The following is a 13,463-nucleotide window of genomic DNA, read 5'->3' on the forward strand; positions in this document are numbered from 1 at the left end:
AGGGGACCCACTTTGGTCTGGTGACATGACCTGAGTGAACGAGGGGAGAAGCCAGAGGCACTCATTCAGTAACTCCTTCTTGATCATTTACCGTCTGCCAAGCACTAACCTAGGTGCTGGGGAAACAGACATAGTCCCTGCCCTTCAAGAAGGTTACTGCCCGATGGAGGAGGCAGACAAATCAAATAAGCCAGCAAATGTACAACTGTATGTTCTGATAGGTGCCATGAAGGAGCATAGGATGTTATGAGAAATAAATACAGAGGGACCTGTCAGGATGTGCTGCTGGGAAGCACAGATGAGTGACCGCTGGTTCCAACCCTGGGCTGGGGAGCCCCGACCAACCAGAAGTCCTGGAACTGCAGGAGACCAAAGCTATTTTCCATTTGCCTTCAGCCCTGCTATAGCTCTTGGCACGACCTCAGCCACAGACATCACAGGGTCAGGGCTCCACTGGCTAACAGGCCATCAGCCTCTCTCAGGCGGATGCTGGGCCCCTGCCAGGCAGACGTCCCTTCACAAGAGGGCTGCCTTGATGCTGGCCACCGAGGCTACAGAATACAGAATAAGGCAGAGACCCTTATTCGGAGTTACTGAAGTAAGTGCGGGTTGAAAATCCAAGTCAACCGAGAGTTGCTAAGAATCTAGTATGTTCACATCCATTAGGATGACTATTACGAAAACAAAAACAAAAAGAACAAGACAAACCAGAAAATAAGTGCTGGCGAGGATATGGAAAAATTGGAATCTTGCACACTGCTGGTGGGAATGTTCTTAAAATCATGCAGTCAGTATGGAAAACAGTGTGGTAGTGGCTCAAAACATTAAACATAGAATTACCACATGATTCAACAATTCCACTTCGGGGTATATACCCAAAAGAATTAAGAGCAGGAACTCAAAAACAGTACCGTTCAGAGCCACACTACTCACCATAGCCAAAAAGTGAAGCAACCCAAGTGCTCATCGATGGATGAATGGATAAACAAAATGTGGCATATACGTACAGCCTTACGAAAGACAAAAATTCTGACACCTTCTACAACATGGATGAACCCTGAGGACATTATGCCAAGTGAAATAAGCCAGTCACAAAAATTGAATGATTTCACTCAGATGTGGTACCTAGACAGTCAAATTCACAGAGACAGAAAATAGAATGATAGATGCTAGGGGCTGGAGGTCGGGGAGGGGGGAATGAGGAATTATTACTTAATGAATACTACAGAGTTTCAGTTTGGGAAGATGAAAAAGTTCTAGGGACAGAAGACGGTGATGACCGTACAACAACACGAATGTACTTAATGCTATTCGACGCACACTTAAAATGGTCAAAATGGTAACATTTATGCTGTATACACTGAACCACAATTCAAACACCACCACCAACAAAGAACGTATAGTGGGCCTGGTCAAGAAGTTACAACGTACTCCCACAGATGAATCTAACACTGGCTCTGCCTTCAAACTGCTTGTGCATCCTAGCTACCGGGCATCCCATTCATTCCTCTAAGTTTGGGCCACCCCTCAAGTGTCCCCCAGCGTTTTGTATTGCCCCCCCCCCAGCAGTGGGGTAAAGAGTGGGGCATATAAAGGGGGAGGAAGTGAGTGCCGTACAGCGACTGATGTCTCCTAACTTGCGATGGTACAACTCAATTTTCCAACTTTATGAAGGTGCAGAAGCGATATGCATTCAGTAGAAATGTACTTTGAATTTGGATTTGGATTTGTCCAGGCCCAGCCCTATGCAGTGTGATACTATCGTGGTGCTGGGCAGGGACAGCGAGCCACAGCTGCCAGTCACCTGCACAATCACACAGGGAAACAACTGATACACTTACAACCGTTCTGCACCCATACAGCCATTCTGTTTTTCACTTTCAGTATAGTATTCAATGATTACATGAGATATTCAACTCTGTATTATAAAATAGGCTTTGTGTGGGAAGATTTTGTCCAGATGATGAAGGCTAATGTAGGTGTTCTGGGTATGTTCAAGGTAGGCTCTGCTAAGCTATTATGTTCTGCACATGAGGTGTATTAAGTGCATTTTCTTTTTTTTTTTAGTGTTTATTTCTTTATTTTGAGAGAGAGAGAGAGAGAGAGAGAGAGAGAGAGAGAGGCAGAGAGAAAGGGAGATCTCACAAACTGTGAGATCATGACCTGAGCCGAAATCAAGAGTAGGATGCTTAACTGACTGAGCCACCCAGGCATCCCTATGCATTTTCAACTTACGATATTTTCAACTTAGGATGGGTTTAATGGAGTGTAACACCCTCATAGGTCAAGGACGGTCTGGTATTATATGCCAGACCCTATGATACTGCTTTAGATGTTTTATCATTGTTGATCCTTACAATGTCCTTGTGAGGTACATATCGTTCTCCTCATTTTATACATGAAGAAATAAAGGCTCAGAAATATAGTTGTTCAAAAATATTTAGCTTCTGGGGTGCCTGAGTGGCTCAGTTGGTTAAGCTCTCGACTCTTGATCTCAGCTCAGGTCATGATCTCAGTGTCATGGGATTGAGCCCCATGACCAGCTCCACCCTGAGTGTGGAGACTGCTTGGGATATTCTCTCTCACTCCCTCTCTCTCTCTCTTCCTTTCTCCCTCTCCTGCTCGAACTCTCTCTCAAAACAAACAAAATACAAAATATTTAGCTCCTAATGACACATCCAAGAGTGAAACTTGGTCTGCCCAGTCCAAAGCTCATCACTTTACCTGAATTGTGTTGATTACGGAAAGAAGGAGGCTCTTTTAGGGGATGTGGTGGGGTTGGTCAGATAGTAACCAAAGATGGCAAAGCAGGTCAAATGCCTAAGCTGGAGGGAGGTGGGCCAGACAGTTCATGGTCTAGGCCATCAAAGCTCATCTTGTGTAGTAGAGACATCTGGGATACCCACCTTGTGTGTGTATGTATCCCTTGGCACAGCTGATTGGACCATGAGTGAACACCTGATGAAAACAGAGCCAATTGGTATCTTTCTCTTAAAGATCCCCACCAAGAGACACTGAGGCCATAAGAGATATAGAGTCAGGACCAAGTCACCTCCATGGTAACCCAAAGCCCCATGCATGCTGCCAATTGCACGCATCCATTGCCAATGGAGTAAGAGACTCCATGAAGGCAGCCAATGTGCAGAGAGTGCAGAGAGAAAATGGACGCCCTGTGCAGGAAGGAACAGAGGCATGAGGCCTGATAGTCCCCTGGGGAGAGAGAGCGAATGCCACCCTGCCTAACACCATTCTGGCTCCTGTGAGGCCCGTAATTTAGATTCCGTGAGATTTCTCTCTAGCTTTGGGGAAAAAACAGAAAGACTAAACCACGCTTTACTTGAACAACCTTGTGGGCATGTGTTCCTTGAAATTAAACAGTTGCTGGCCATGACACCTCACCCTTCAGGCAGGACACTTGGCTAGGGGGAGAAGGACTTTATGTGAATGAGACCTCAGCTCAGCTTGGTTAAAGAAATGCACCCTGTTGGCCTTTGGGAAAACAGCGAAATTTGTCTTTCCTGCCACTTTTTATTTCTATGTTTTTCTTCTCTTAGTGGCTACCTTCCCACCAGTCTCAGGTAGCTAACATTCTCATGCTGGCCTTCTGCAGAGCCACTCCACACCCCCCCCCCACCCCCAGCCCCACACTTGCCTACAGGGTGAACACCCTGGCTGGGAGGAAAAACAGGCTGATGTTCTGTTTCAGAGAGGAGTGTGAAGAATTAGCCTGCCCAGGGCAGTTTTCTTATTAATTTAATTCAGTCGGATTGCTTTCTTAGTATCTTGCATGTCAGTCCTTTCCTTCTCGTTCTAACCCTGGGATGAGCTCCCTCTGCCCTGCAAAGCATTTGCCTCAACCAGTAAACCTGTTCAGTCACCCTGACTAGAACTAATCTCACAGTGCTGCCTAGTGTCTCACCACTAGTTTATTAGCAAAGTGCAATCCCTAACCACACCAGATTACCCTCTGGCAACCTCACCACACAGGCCCATGCTCCCTGGCCTTTCTGTGTTCTTCCAAAGCCTAGAATGTCTTCCTTTTCATTATTTCTGTCAAATTACATCATCCTTTAAGACTGAGTCAAGTGATACTTCCCCGCAAAGCTTATTCCTCGTCCATCTGCTCCAGCATCGTAATTCCCTATGTCTATTCTGGTTTGTATCTCGTTCTCGTGTTCTAACTAGTTGATTTGCTAGGCTTAGGAGGCCTAACCATGCTATGTATATTTTTCTAGACTTATTCCTCACATACTGTCTGGTGCTTGTAGATCTCCATGAAAGTAAATGTTATCAAATGGGGAAGGAAATTTAGGGGTTCCCATGTGCAATATCACATGTATATTCATTTAATCCTCAAACAACCCTGCAGGGTTGGGGGGGCAGTTATTAAGAAGAGTGAAGCTGGAAATTTTAATTCATTTGCCCCTGAACACGCAGGAAGTAAGGGGCGGGAGACTGGATTCTCGTTCAGGCCTCCTTGGCTCCAAAGCCCAGAGGCCTTGCACCCTAATGCCCGATAGGCTTTGCAATCTAATGCCTAATTCTGTTAGCTGATAAAACTTAAGGTGCCAGATGTCCAAGAAGTTGTTTCTGGGTGCTCAGAAACACTGACAGCACACTCCTACTCAACAGAACAGTTGTTCAATAGAAATTATAGGGGCGCCTGGGTGGCGCAGTCGGTTAAGCATCCAACTTCAGCCAGGTCACGATCTCGCGGTCCATGAGTTCGAGCCCCGCGTCAGGCCCTGGGCTGATGGCTCGGAGCCTGGAGCCTGTTTCCGATTCTGTGTCTCCCTCTCTCTCTGCCCCTCCCCCGTTCATGCTCTGTCTCTCTCTGTCCCAAAAATAAATAAAAAACATTGAAAAAAAAAATTAAAAAAAAAAGAAATTATACAGAGGATAGGTGATCATTGACACGTCGTGGTACATGCATTATCTGGTATACACCACTGCACAGTTCACGTATGAATTTGCAACATAAAAGCTTACAACTTCACATTTTCCTTGCAAAATCAAGAATGCAAAAAGCACTACAATACCGGGGCGCCCGGGTGGCTCAGTCAGTTAAGCGTCTAACTCTCGATTTCAGCTCAGGTCACGATCTCGTGGTTCATAAGTTTGAGCTGATAGCGCGGAGCCTGCTTGGGATTCTCTCTGCCTCTCTCTATTCCCCACCCCTCCTCAAAATAAATAAATAAACGTTGAATAAAAAAGTACTACAACACCGGTTTGCCCCTGGGTAGCAAGTACTAGGAATTGATTATGCTCAGTGTTCAGACATGTGTGAAGTGACCCTTTGCCAAACCTCATCCACAAAGCACCTAAGAGAATATTAAGTTTAATTCTTCCTGAGAGAAGGGAGATGGGGAGGCTTCTGAAGGTCCCTTTCAGGACCAAGAATCAATGACTTTATTGCACTAAGCTGTCTTAAATCTTCTGCCAGCTCTTGCTTCCATGGTCAACATTTAAAATGCATATTCAGCATCAGTGATGTGCTAGAGGTTGCAGAGGATATAAAAATCTCATTCCTTTTCAGCAGGGCCAAATCTCATGGGGATGGGGAAACTCACCAGTAAACCCAAACCAGACAAATACCAGCAACTTTGGGCATGCCTTGAGGGCACACATGTAAGTAAGATACGTTGTGCAAGAGGAGAAGAAAAACAAACCACATTAATTCATTTTTAAAAGGCATTCGTGGCTTTATAAATGACTGGGACCCTGTAAAATGTGCCTTTAGGAAGAATACCTTTGAGAGTTCCCATGCTTCATTCACTAGAGTGGGGACACTTTCCTTAGGCGGTGACTCTCCAAGTTCTGTACTCCCGGAAGTGAGGGAAATGACTCAGTAAATTAAACACTTCTGCTTTCCCGAGTGTTTAGTAAATGCAGGACAGTGGTTCTATGGGGGTACCAGAACAGCATGATTGTCAGTTGAGCCCTGACTCGTCCTATGGTGTATCTGGGTAAACCAAGTCACCTGTGGGTTGCTCATCAGGCGCCTTCACGGATGACAGTGAATGAAAACCATTGGATCTTTTTCCCACCATGCTTCATCCTTCTTAAATGGAATTTCATTTTCCTTTTTTGCTTATTTAAAAGGTTATTTTTGAATATTTAACTGTAAATTTTCAAATAGTAAAATACTTTTTGCTAAAAATAGAAAATTCTTTGTTACATAAATCACAGCCTTGGGGGATCTCTGCAGATCTACTCCCCTTCAAATAAGCCATTAAAACTCTATTTTTCAAATGGGAAAAGAAAAGGATTCTTAGAGGGGTCAAGTGGTCTCCTAAAGGCTATAAAGTCGATAAGCTCTTTGAAAGGAGTTCCTAGAAATATCTAGGTTTCACTCCAAAAACATGTACAAATGAAACAACAAGTACCTGGAAAAATAGGTGATAACAGGACAATTATGTGGTGACCATTTGGACAATAGCAGAGCCATTTCACGAGGCAATGATCTACACAAGACCAGAAGAAAAAATTCCCGCTGACAGAATGGACAATATCACAAGGATGGAATGAGAAAAATGCTACAGTTGCAACAATCATGCTCCCTAGAGTTGGATGTTTCATATGAATGCAATGTGGCCACATTGGAAAAGCACAGCAATATAAAGGACTGCAAGAAACTTTCCTCTCAATCAATTTAATGCTGAGAGATTTGACACCAAAGCCAGAGATGAGACACAAGGAAAATGGAAATCCATGGCAATAATCTGCAAAACCATCTGTAAAAATCAAAAAGAAAGGGGTGCCTGGATGACTCAGTTGGTTAAGTGTCTGACTCTTGATTTCTGTTCAGGTCATGATTTCACAGTTCGTGGGTTTGAGTCCCGTGTCAGGCTCTGCGCTGACAGCGTGGCGCCTGCTCGGGATTCTCTGTTTCCCTCTCTCTCCGCCCCTCCCCCCATCCTGAAAAATAAATAAATATTTAAAAAGATAAAAGAAGGGGCGCCTGGGTGGCTCGGTCGGTTAAGCATCCGACTTCGGCTCAGGTCATGATCTCACGGTCAGTGAGTTCGAGCCCCGCGTCGGGCTCTGTGCTGACCGCTCAGAGCCTGGAGCCTGTTTCAGATTCTGTGTCTCCCTCTCTCTCTGCCCCTCCCCTGTTCATGCTCTATCTCTCTCTGTCTCAAACATAAATAAACGTTAAAATTTAAAAAAAAAGATAAAAGAAAAAAATACAACCCAAACCCATAACCCAAAAGGCAACAACTACCAAAAAGAGAATCTTGTCCTTCAGTAATGCACACATTCACAAAGATGTGCACTGTTAAGAACATCCATTGCAGTAAGAGCACTGCTAACAGGGAGATGTTGGAACAGGTTACATATCTAAAGCAGAAAGTCAAGAAGATTTCAAATCAAACTGTTCTAAGTAGTTATTCCTAGATAGTAAGAGTGGAGGGAGAGAAAGAATAGGAAGAACGTGGTGAGAATTTTTACTTTTGGGTTGTACAATCCCTTCTGGATTGTTTGTTGTGTTTTTACGTTGCATTATTTTAAAATGTTTTAAGCATCATTAAAAAAAAGTTTTTCAAACCTGTTATGTTTGGGAGAATCACGAAGTCTTGGAGTTCAGAGAAGCCACAAGCATCTGTCTAATCTAATCTCAGCCATATTTAGCTCTATAGCCTGGCTCTTGGCATAGAACTCAAGAGAGAATGGCCACTTTTGGCTTGCAGGTGCTCTGGCCTTAAGATTCAGAGCTAGTTTACAGAAGCTGGTGCACCCCAAGGATGTGAAAAATCAAATAACCTCTGTGGTTTTCATAATCTACTCCTGAACTGGAAAATATCAATGACATCTCAACCGGGATTCCAGTAACTTCCAAATCCTCCTGGTTCATACCAGGTCCTAAGAAGTTCGGTAGTCAACCTCAGAAGAGGAGTGAACACCACGGACTGAGGTCAACTCTAAACCAGTTGGTTGTCAGTGCACCACATTCCCTGCTGGAGTGTAACTAGTCTCACAGGTCCTCAGCGTCCATACACTCATCGCCACTAACACCTGTCACTTGGACATTCTTCCTACCATCTTGAAATTTGAGGAGAGTTGCCTTTTGCCCTGACCTTACTATGTGATGTACTCAATAGTCAGAATTTTACACGTTTGAGTAAGCACAGGGGCTTTCTCTGATCTTCTCGTAAGGCCTTTTACATCTCACTCTCCACACTCTACCCCTCCACACCACATCGTGAAGCGCCTCTGGCTCTGTTCCCTCTGAAGGACATCTCATTGTAATAAGCATCCTTAGTCCTGTCAGCACTTAACAGTGCTCAAAAATGGGACGCACACCTGGGAAGGGCTTGCCATCCCAGTGTTCTCAATCTGTTACCATATATGCTCCAGTACCTAAGTCTCTGCCTTCCACATCTTGCTGAGCACAGGTATTCAATACATGGAACTATAAAATAATAGGATTTTACAGCCAGAAGGAACCTCCAGGAGATCAGTTCCCACCATTCCACAGCTGAGAAAGGTGAGGCCCGGGTGGTTAAATCTGGGTCATTCTGGAAATATCAGCCACAGTCCGGGTGTTCCTACTCTGAGATCAGAGTTTCTGCTGCTAGGTTGCTGGTCAGATGAACGATTGACTGACTTTCCCACTTAATTTGCACAACCAAAGGAAACTGGAAAAGAGGCTCAAGTTAAATGATCTAATAAATATAATTGGAGAGACTACATTTGCCCAATTTAACTGAACTTTTCCACTTTCAACTGGGTGCATATGTTGATAGTTTCAGGCATATTTTTAGTCATTTAAAAGTTTGGACCAGGGGCGCCTGGGTGGCGCAGTCGGTTAAGCGTCCGACTTCAACCAGGTCACGATCTCGCGGTCCCTGAGTTCGAGCCCCGCGTCAGGCTCTGGGCTGATGGCTCAGAGCCTGGAGCCTGTTTCCGATTCTGTGTCTCGCTCTCTCTCTGCCCCTCCCCCGTTCATGCTCTGTCTCTCTCTGTCCCAAAAATAAATAAACGTTAAAAGTTTGGACCAATGCACACACTTTCCAGACAAAATACAAGTCAGATTTCAATACAGTATTAAACTCCAATTTCTCTATAATCTATATGACTTGCCTCAAATAATGACATCACCAGGTTGAACCCAATATATTTTTATGTGTCTTTACATGTCAATGGTGAAGGTACAAACTTTTCATGTTACGTCCTGTTACGCAATTACTTCAAAGAAAAACAAAAGACTTAAGATCAACTAATACATGTAAGAGAACATGGTTGTAACATGAGTACATGATATTTACTAAACAGATTCTCAAACCAGGTTGTCTTTTAAGAATTGAACTTTTGGGGCACCTGGATGGCTCAGTCGGTTGAACATCTGACTCTGGCTCAGGTCATGATTTCATGGCTCGTGAGTTTGAGCCCCGCATCGGGCTCTGTGCTGACAGCTCAGAGCCTGGAGCCTGCTTCAGATCTGTGTCTCCCTCTCTCTCTGCCCCTCCCCTGCTCTCACTTTGTCTCTTTCTCTCTCTCTCTCAAAAATAAATAAACATTAAGAAAATAAAAAATAAAAAAAGAATTGGACTTTTGCCCTCTGAATCTTTTTTTTTTTTTTTTTTTATAAACTAAACAACCATTGACCGCTTTGGGTTTCATTTCATTTTCTTGCTCATTCTAATGGAGAAAGGTTTGAGAAGAGAAATAGATAAAATAGACAAATGAAAAGAGAGAGGCATAGATAAATCAGAAACTGGAAGGGAGAAGTAGTTGGTTCCTGGAGGAAGAAAGAAATGTTCGAGGTGTGGTCAGAGGCGTGGTCAGGAACCCTGTGCCCATCAAGCCTCCCCTTCTCTCTGTTCTCCCCTCTGTCTCTCATCCCTCCTGCCAAGAAGTGAATTGGATACCTTGCCAGTGACCTTGGATAAACAGAAAATGATAAAGCTGCTAAACTCAGATTTAGACACATCACCAGGGCCCAAACTGGAATCACTTACAATGCCCGGGAGCAAACTCTCACACTAGCCACTCCTGTCCCCTTCCACTGTAATTCAACGTCATAAAAAAATAACCTTTTGGAATTACAGTAGGCCTTTTAAAGATGATCTAATCTAAACCCTTCTCACTGTTTTACAGAAAAGAGAACTGACATCCAGAGAAAGGAGGTCACTTGCTCAAGGTTATTCAGCAGAACCAAAGTAGATGCCCAAACTTCAGACTTGCTTTGTTCAGAGCTATTTCCTCTATGAGCAACTTAAAAGCTATGGAACCCACATTCTCCAAGTTTGGAGAGACGAAGACAAAATGGCACAAAACAACATGAAGACAACCTAATCCAAAATAATAACTTCGCTCCACCTCCCAAAAGCCGGTGACAAAGTAGCGGCAAATGGGCTGTGTTAGGCAGTAACAGTACCTAGAACAACTCAACTGCACTTTTTCCTCGGTCACCCACTTCTTGAAAACAGACAATAAAAATGCACACAAGACTGCTCAAACTTACTTTGAACCAACACAGCCCTTTTTAAGACTTAAAACTTGGGGATTAACAAGTACATATTTCCCTACAAGGGCTTACAGAAATCACATTATTAGAATTAAAACATCCGGTCATTCAATGAGTCGCAAAACCCTGGAGAAAATGAAATGCCTTCCACAGAAATCCGTCCTCTCCGCTCACCTGCACAGGTAGCAATCCAGCTTAAAGCCAGAGAGGTTTTGCTGTATCCGTGGACTAAACGCAGCCTGTTAAAGACCGTGACCCACGAAACTAACTTTCCAAAGCAGGACCTGAGAAAAAGAAGAAAACTCTTCCTTACCCTTAAAAATAACAGAAACAATAGGATCCGGTTTCCCAAATTTCGTTTTAGGGATATTGCTGGCAGACTCCACAATCACGCGAAGCATGGCTCTTCGTGGGCAGAAGGCAAGTGCCAGCCAGCCGAGTTGACGCGGAGTGTGCGCTGGGGCTGCGCGCCGCGGGGGGAGAAGGTAAGATTTCTCCAGTCCAGAGCGCAGGGGTGGGGTAGGGGGAGGCGACTGGGTGGATCTCTGACGGATTGTGTACTGAAGGCTACGTGTAAACTGATACCCAAACTCCCGGGGCCCCCGCAGTGCTGCAGGCACCAGCTTATGAATTTGGGAAATGTGGAAGTGAAAAGGGCGAAACCTCAACTAAAAATAATTATGTGCAACAAATGAAACCGAAGTGGTTTGGCGCTAATAAATGCAGCCAGGTCAGGAGACCGCCAAGACGCCGCTGACTTTTAATTCGGCAAAAGCCGAATTAATTGGTGTTCCACACCACCCCGTTCATTCTTTTTTGCGCTTCGTGGAGTTTTAAAACTTTGCTTAGTCTTTTTGTTTGTTTGTTTGTTTTTTTGGAATTTTACTTTTGCTGTTTTCTCTCTCATGCTGCTGAACACACCCACTCAGTAATCACTTAGAGGAAGGTTTGGAAAAAAAAAAAAAAAAAAAAATCAGTTAAAGGATGCCCCCTATTGGAATGCAGAGGAATAACTGAGTTTGTTCCAAGCAAACCCAATCCGGAGGGTTTGCAAAATTGGTGTAGTAGAAGCTGATCTTTTGCTTTACAAAAGGATTTGGCTTAGGATTTCTTAAAAAAAAAAAAAGCTGGGCACTTAAGTTTTCCTCGTCCATCCAAAGCTGCTAATAGTCTTCAATGGAAACGGAGAAGTGACTCTCCCCTCTTTCACAGCTAATCCCTAGCAGTGTCTTCCATTCCTCTGCTAAAGAAAAAAAAAATCAGTGACACTTGTTAAAGCATGACATGGCTTTATTCAAGAGAAGGGGACCTTTGCAATAGGTATAGGGACCACTGCAATGGAATTTTGCAGTGGAGGGGAGAGATTGGGCTCAACTTGAAGTACATCAGGGGCAAGTGGGAATTCATAGTCAGGGTGGGGGGCCAGGATGGAAAGTTACTAGGAAGAAATGTCAGAAAGGGGGTTCTGGTTAAACAGACCTAACAGGATTCTTGCTGAAGGTAGGTCAGGATGGCCAGATATCAGCTGGGTGATGGGAGAGAATGAGAAACCCCATCAGATGTCAAGAGTGATCAGATACGGAAGGTGGGGGGTTCTGGTTACAGTGACTTTTATTTATTTATTTTTTTTAATTTTTTTTTTTCAACGTTTATTTATTTTTGGGACAGAGAGAGACAGAGCATGAACGGGGGAGGGGCAGAGAGAGAGGGAGACACAGAATCGGAAACAGGCTCCAGGCTCTGAGCCATCAGCCCAGAGCCCGACGCGGGGCTCGAACTCACGGACCGTGAGATCGTGACCTGGCTGAAGTCGGACGCTTAACCGACTGCGCCACCCAGGCGCCCCAACAGTGACTTTTACAAGGAAGTGCACAGATAGGCCCATGGGAAGGTTCAGAGGAGCCTGACTACAGTTTGGTCAAATAAAACTCTTTGTGCCCCTGAGGGTGTGTTGGGTGGTGTAACCTGATGATTACGATCCTAGAAGATGCCTGGGGTTAGTAGCCAGCCAGACCTGAGTATGGGTCTCTGCTTCACTTTGAGTTATGTCACCTTACAAGGTTCTAACCCCCTCTTTTCTGCGGTGATCTAACCTAAGGTAAAGTTGTCATAAGATAAAGGTCTTAGTGTGGGGTCCTGGCACGGAGCATGCACTAAGTCACACACGTACAGAACCAGAAGTTCATGCTTGAACATGATTTCATAGCATGTCCCATAAAGTAAATTGGCTTTAAATCACTGTGTTTCAGAAGAAAAGGCTAAGAACTTAGGGTGAAGAAACACAGGGTTTCTTTCTGGTTTTGAACATACAACCAACAAGACCATTTGTAAGCAAATGCTTCAAGTGCATTGAAAGAACATGGTTTATCTATAGGAATTCTATCTCTGTGAGTTTCTCAATGGCTTATACAAACAACCAATGAAGCCAACGCTATATACATTATTGATGAAAGGGACCATATTAGACTCAATATATTTAGACACACAGACTAAATAGACTACATTTTGGTGGAATATAAACAAAATTGTGTTTATTTTGCTTGGCTCGTTTTTATATCTCCTTGTCATTGTGAAATATATTTTTGAAAAAATTCATAGAACATAAATGTGACAGTTTAACAAATGAGCATCCAGGGGAAGATAGAGAACATTGCCAACACTCCAGCAGCCCCTTGTTATAACCCATATGTCACATCTACCTTCTTCCCTTCCCCCCAGAGGTAACCACTATGTTGATTTTTATGGTAACAATTTCTGTTCTTCATAGTGTTTACCCCCAAAACAGTTTGCTTGATTATTGACCTTTATATTATAATATGAATTGCTTTATACATTATGAATTTTGTATACATGTATATTTATACCTATATATGTAATACACACATACGTATATTCATACAGAATGAATTCTTGGCTGTATTATGACCTTTGTATAAAAGGAATCATATAGTATGAATTGTGTTTGGCTTATTTTTTTCAACATTACATTTTG

At 43.7% G+C, this 13,463-nt stretch overlaps 1 protein-coding gene across 4 annotated transcripts in view; it reads right to left on the reverse strand.

Moving 5' to 3' along the window:
- The window catches only part of MYOF (myoferlin), a 154,034-nt gene extending 142,956 nt beyond the window's left edge, over positions 1-11,078 (reverse strand). For 2 of the 4 annotated variants that reach the window (XM_086680387.1, XM_086680389.1), the window contains exon 1: positions 10,785-11,075. In XM_086680387.1, coding sequence (XP_086536513.1) covers positions 10,785-10,872 — 88 coding nt within the window. In that variant the 5' untranslated portion in view covers positions 10,873-11,075. Of the gene's footprint in view, positions 1-10,784 lie in introns of all 4 variants that reach the window. The other 2 variants (XR_015241740.1, XM_086680386.1) reach the window with 2 other exon arrangements.
- Positions 11,079-13,463: the final 2,385 nt, after the last annotated feature.

This window comes from Puma concolor, chromosome D2 (genome assembly GCF_028749965.1).
Source record: "Puma concolor isolate L17-30 chromosome D2, mPumCon1.1.hap2, whole genome shotgun sequence".
In the NCBI taxonomy this organism is placed as follows: domain Eukaryota; kingdom Metazoa; phylum Chordata; class Mammalia; order Carnivora; family Felidae; genus Puma; species Puma concolor.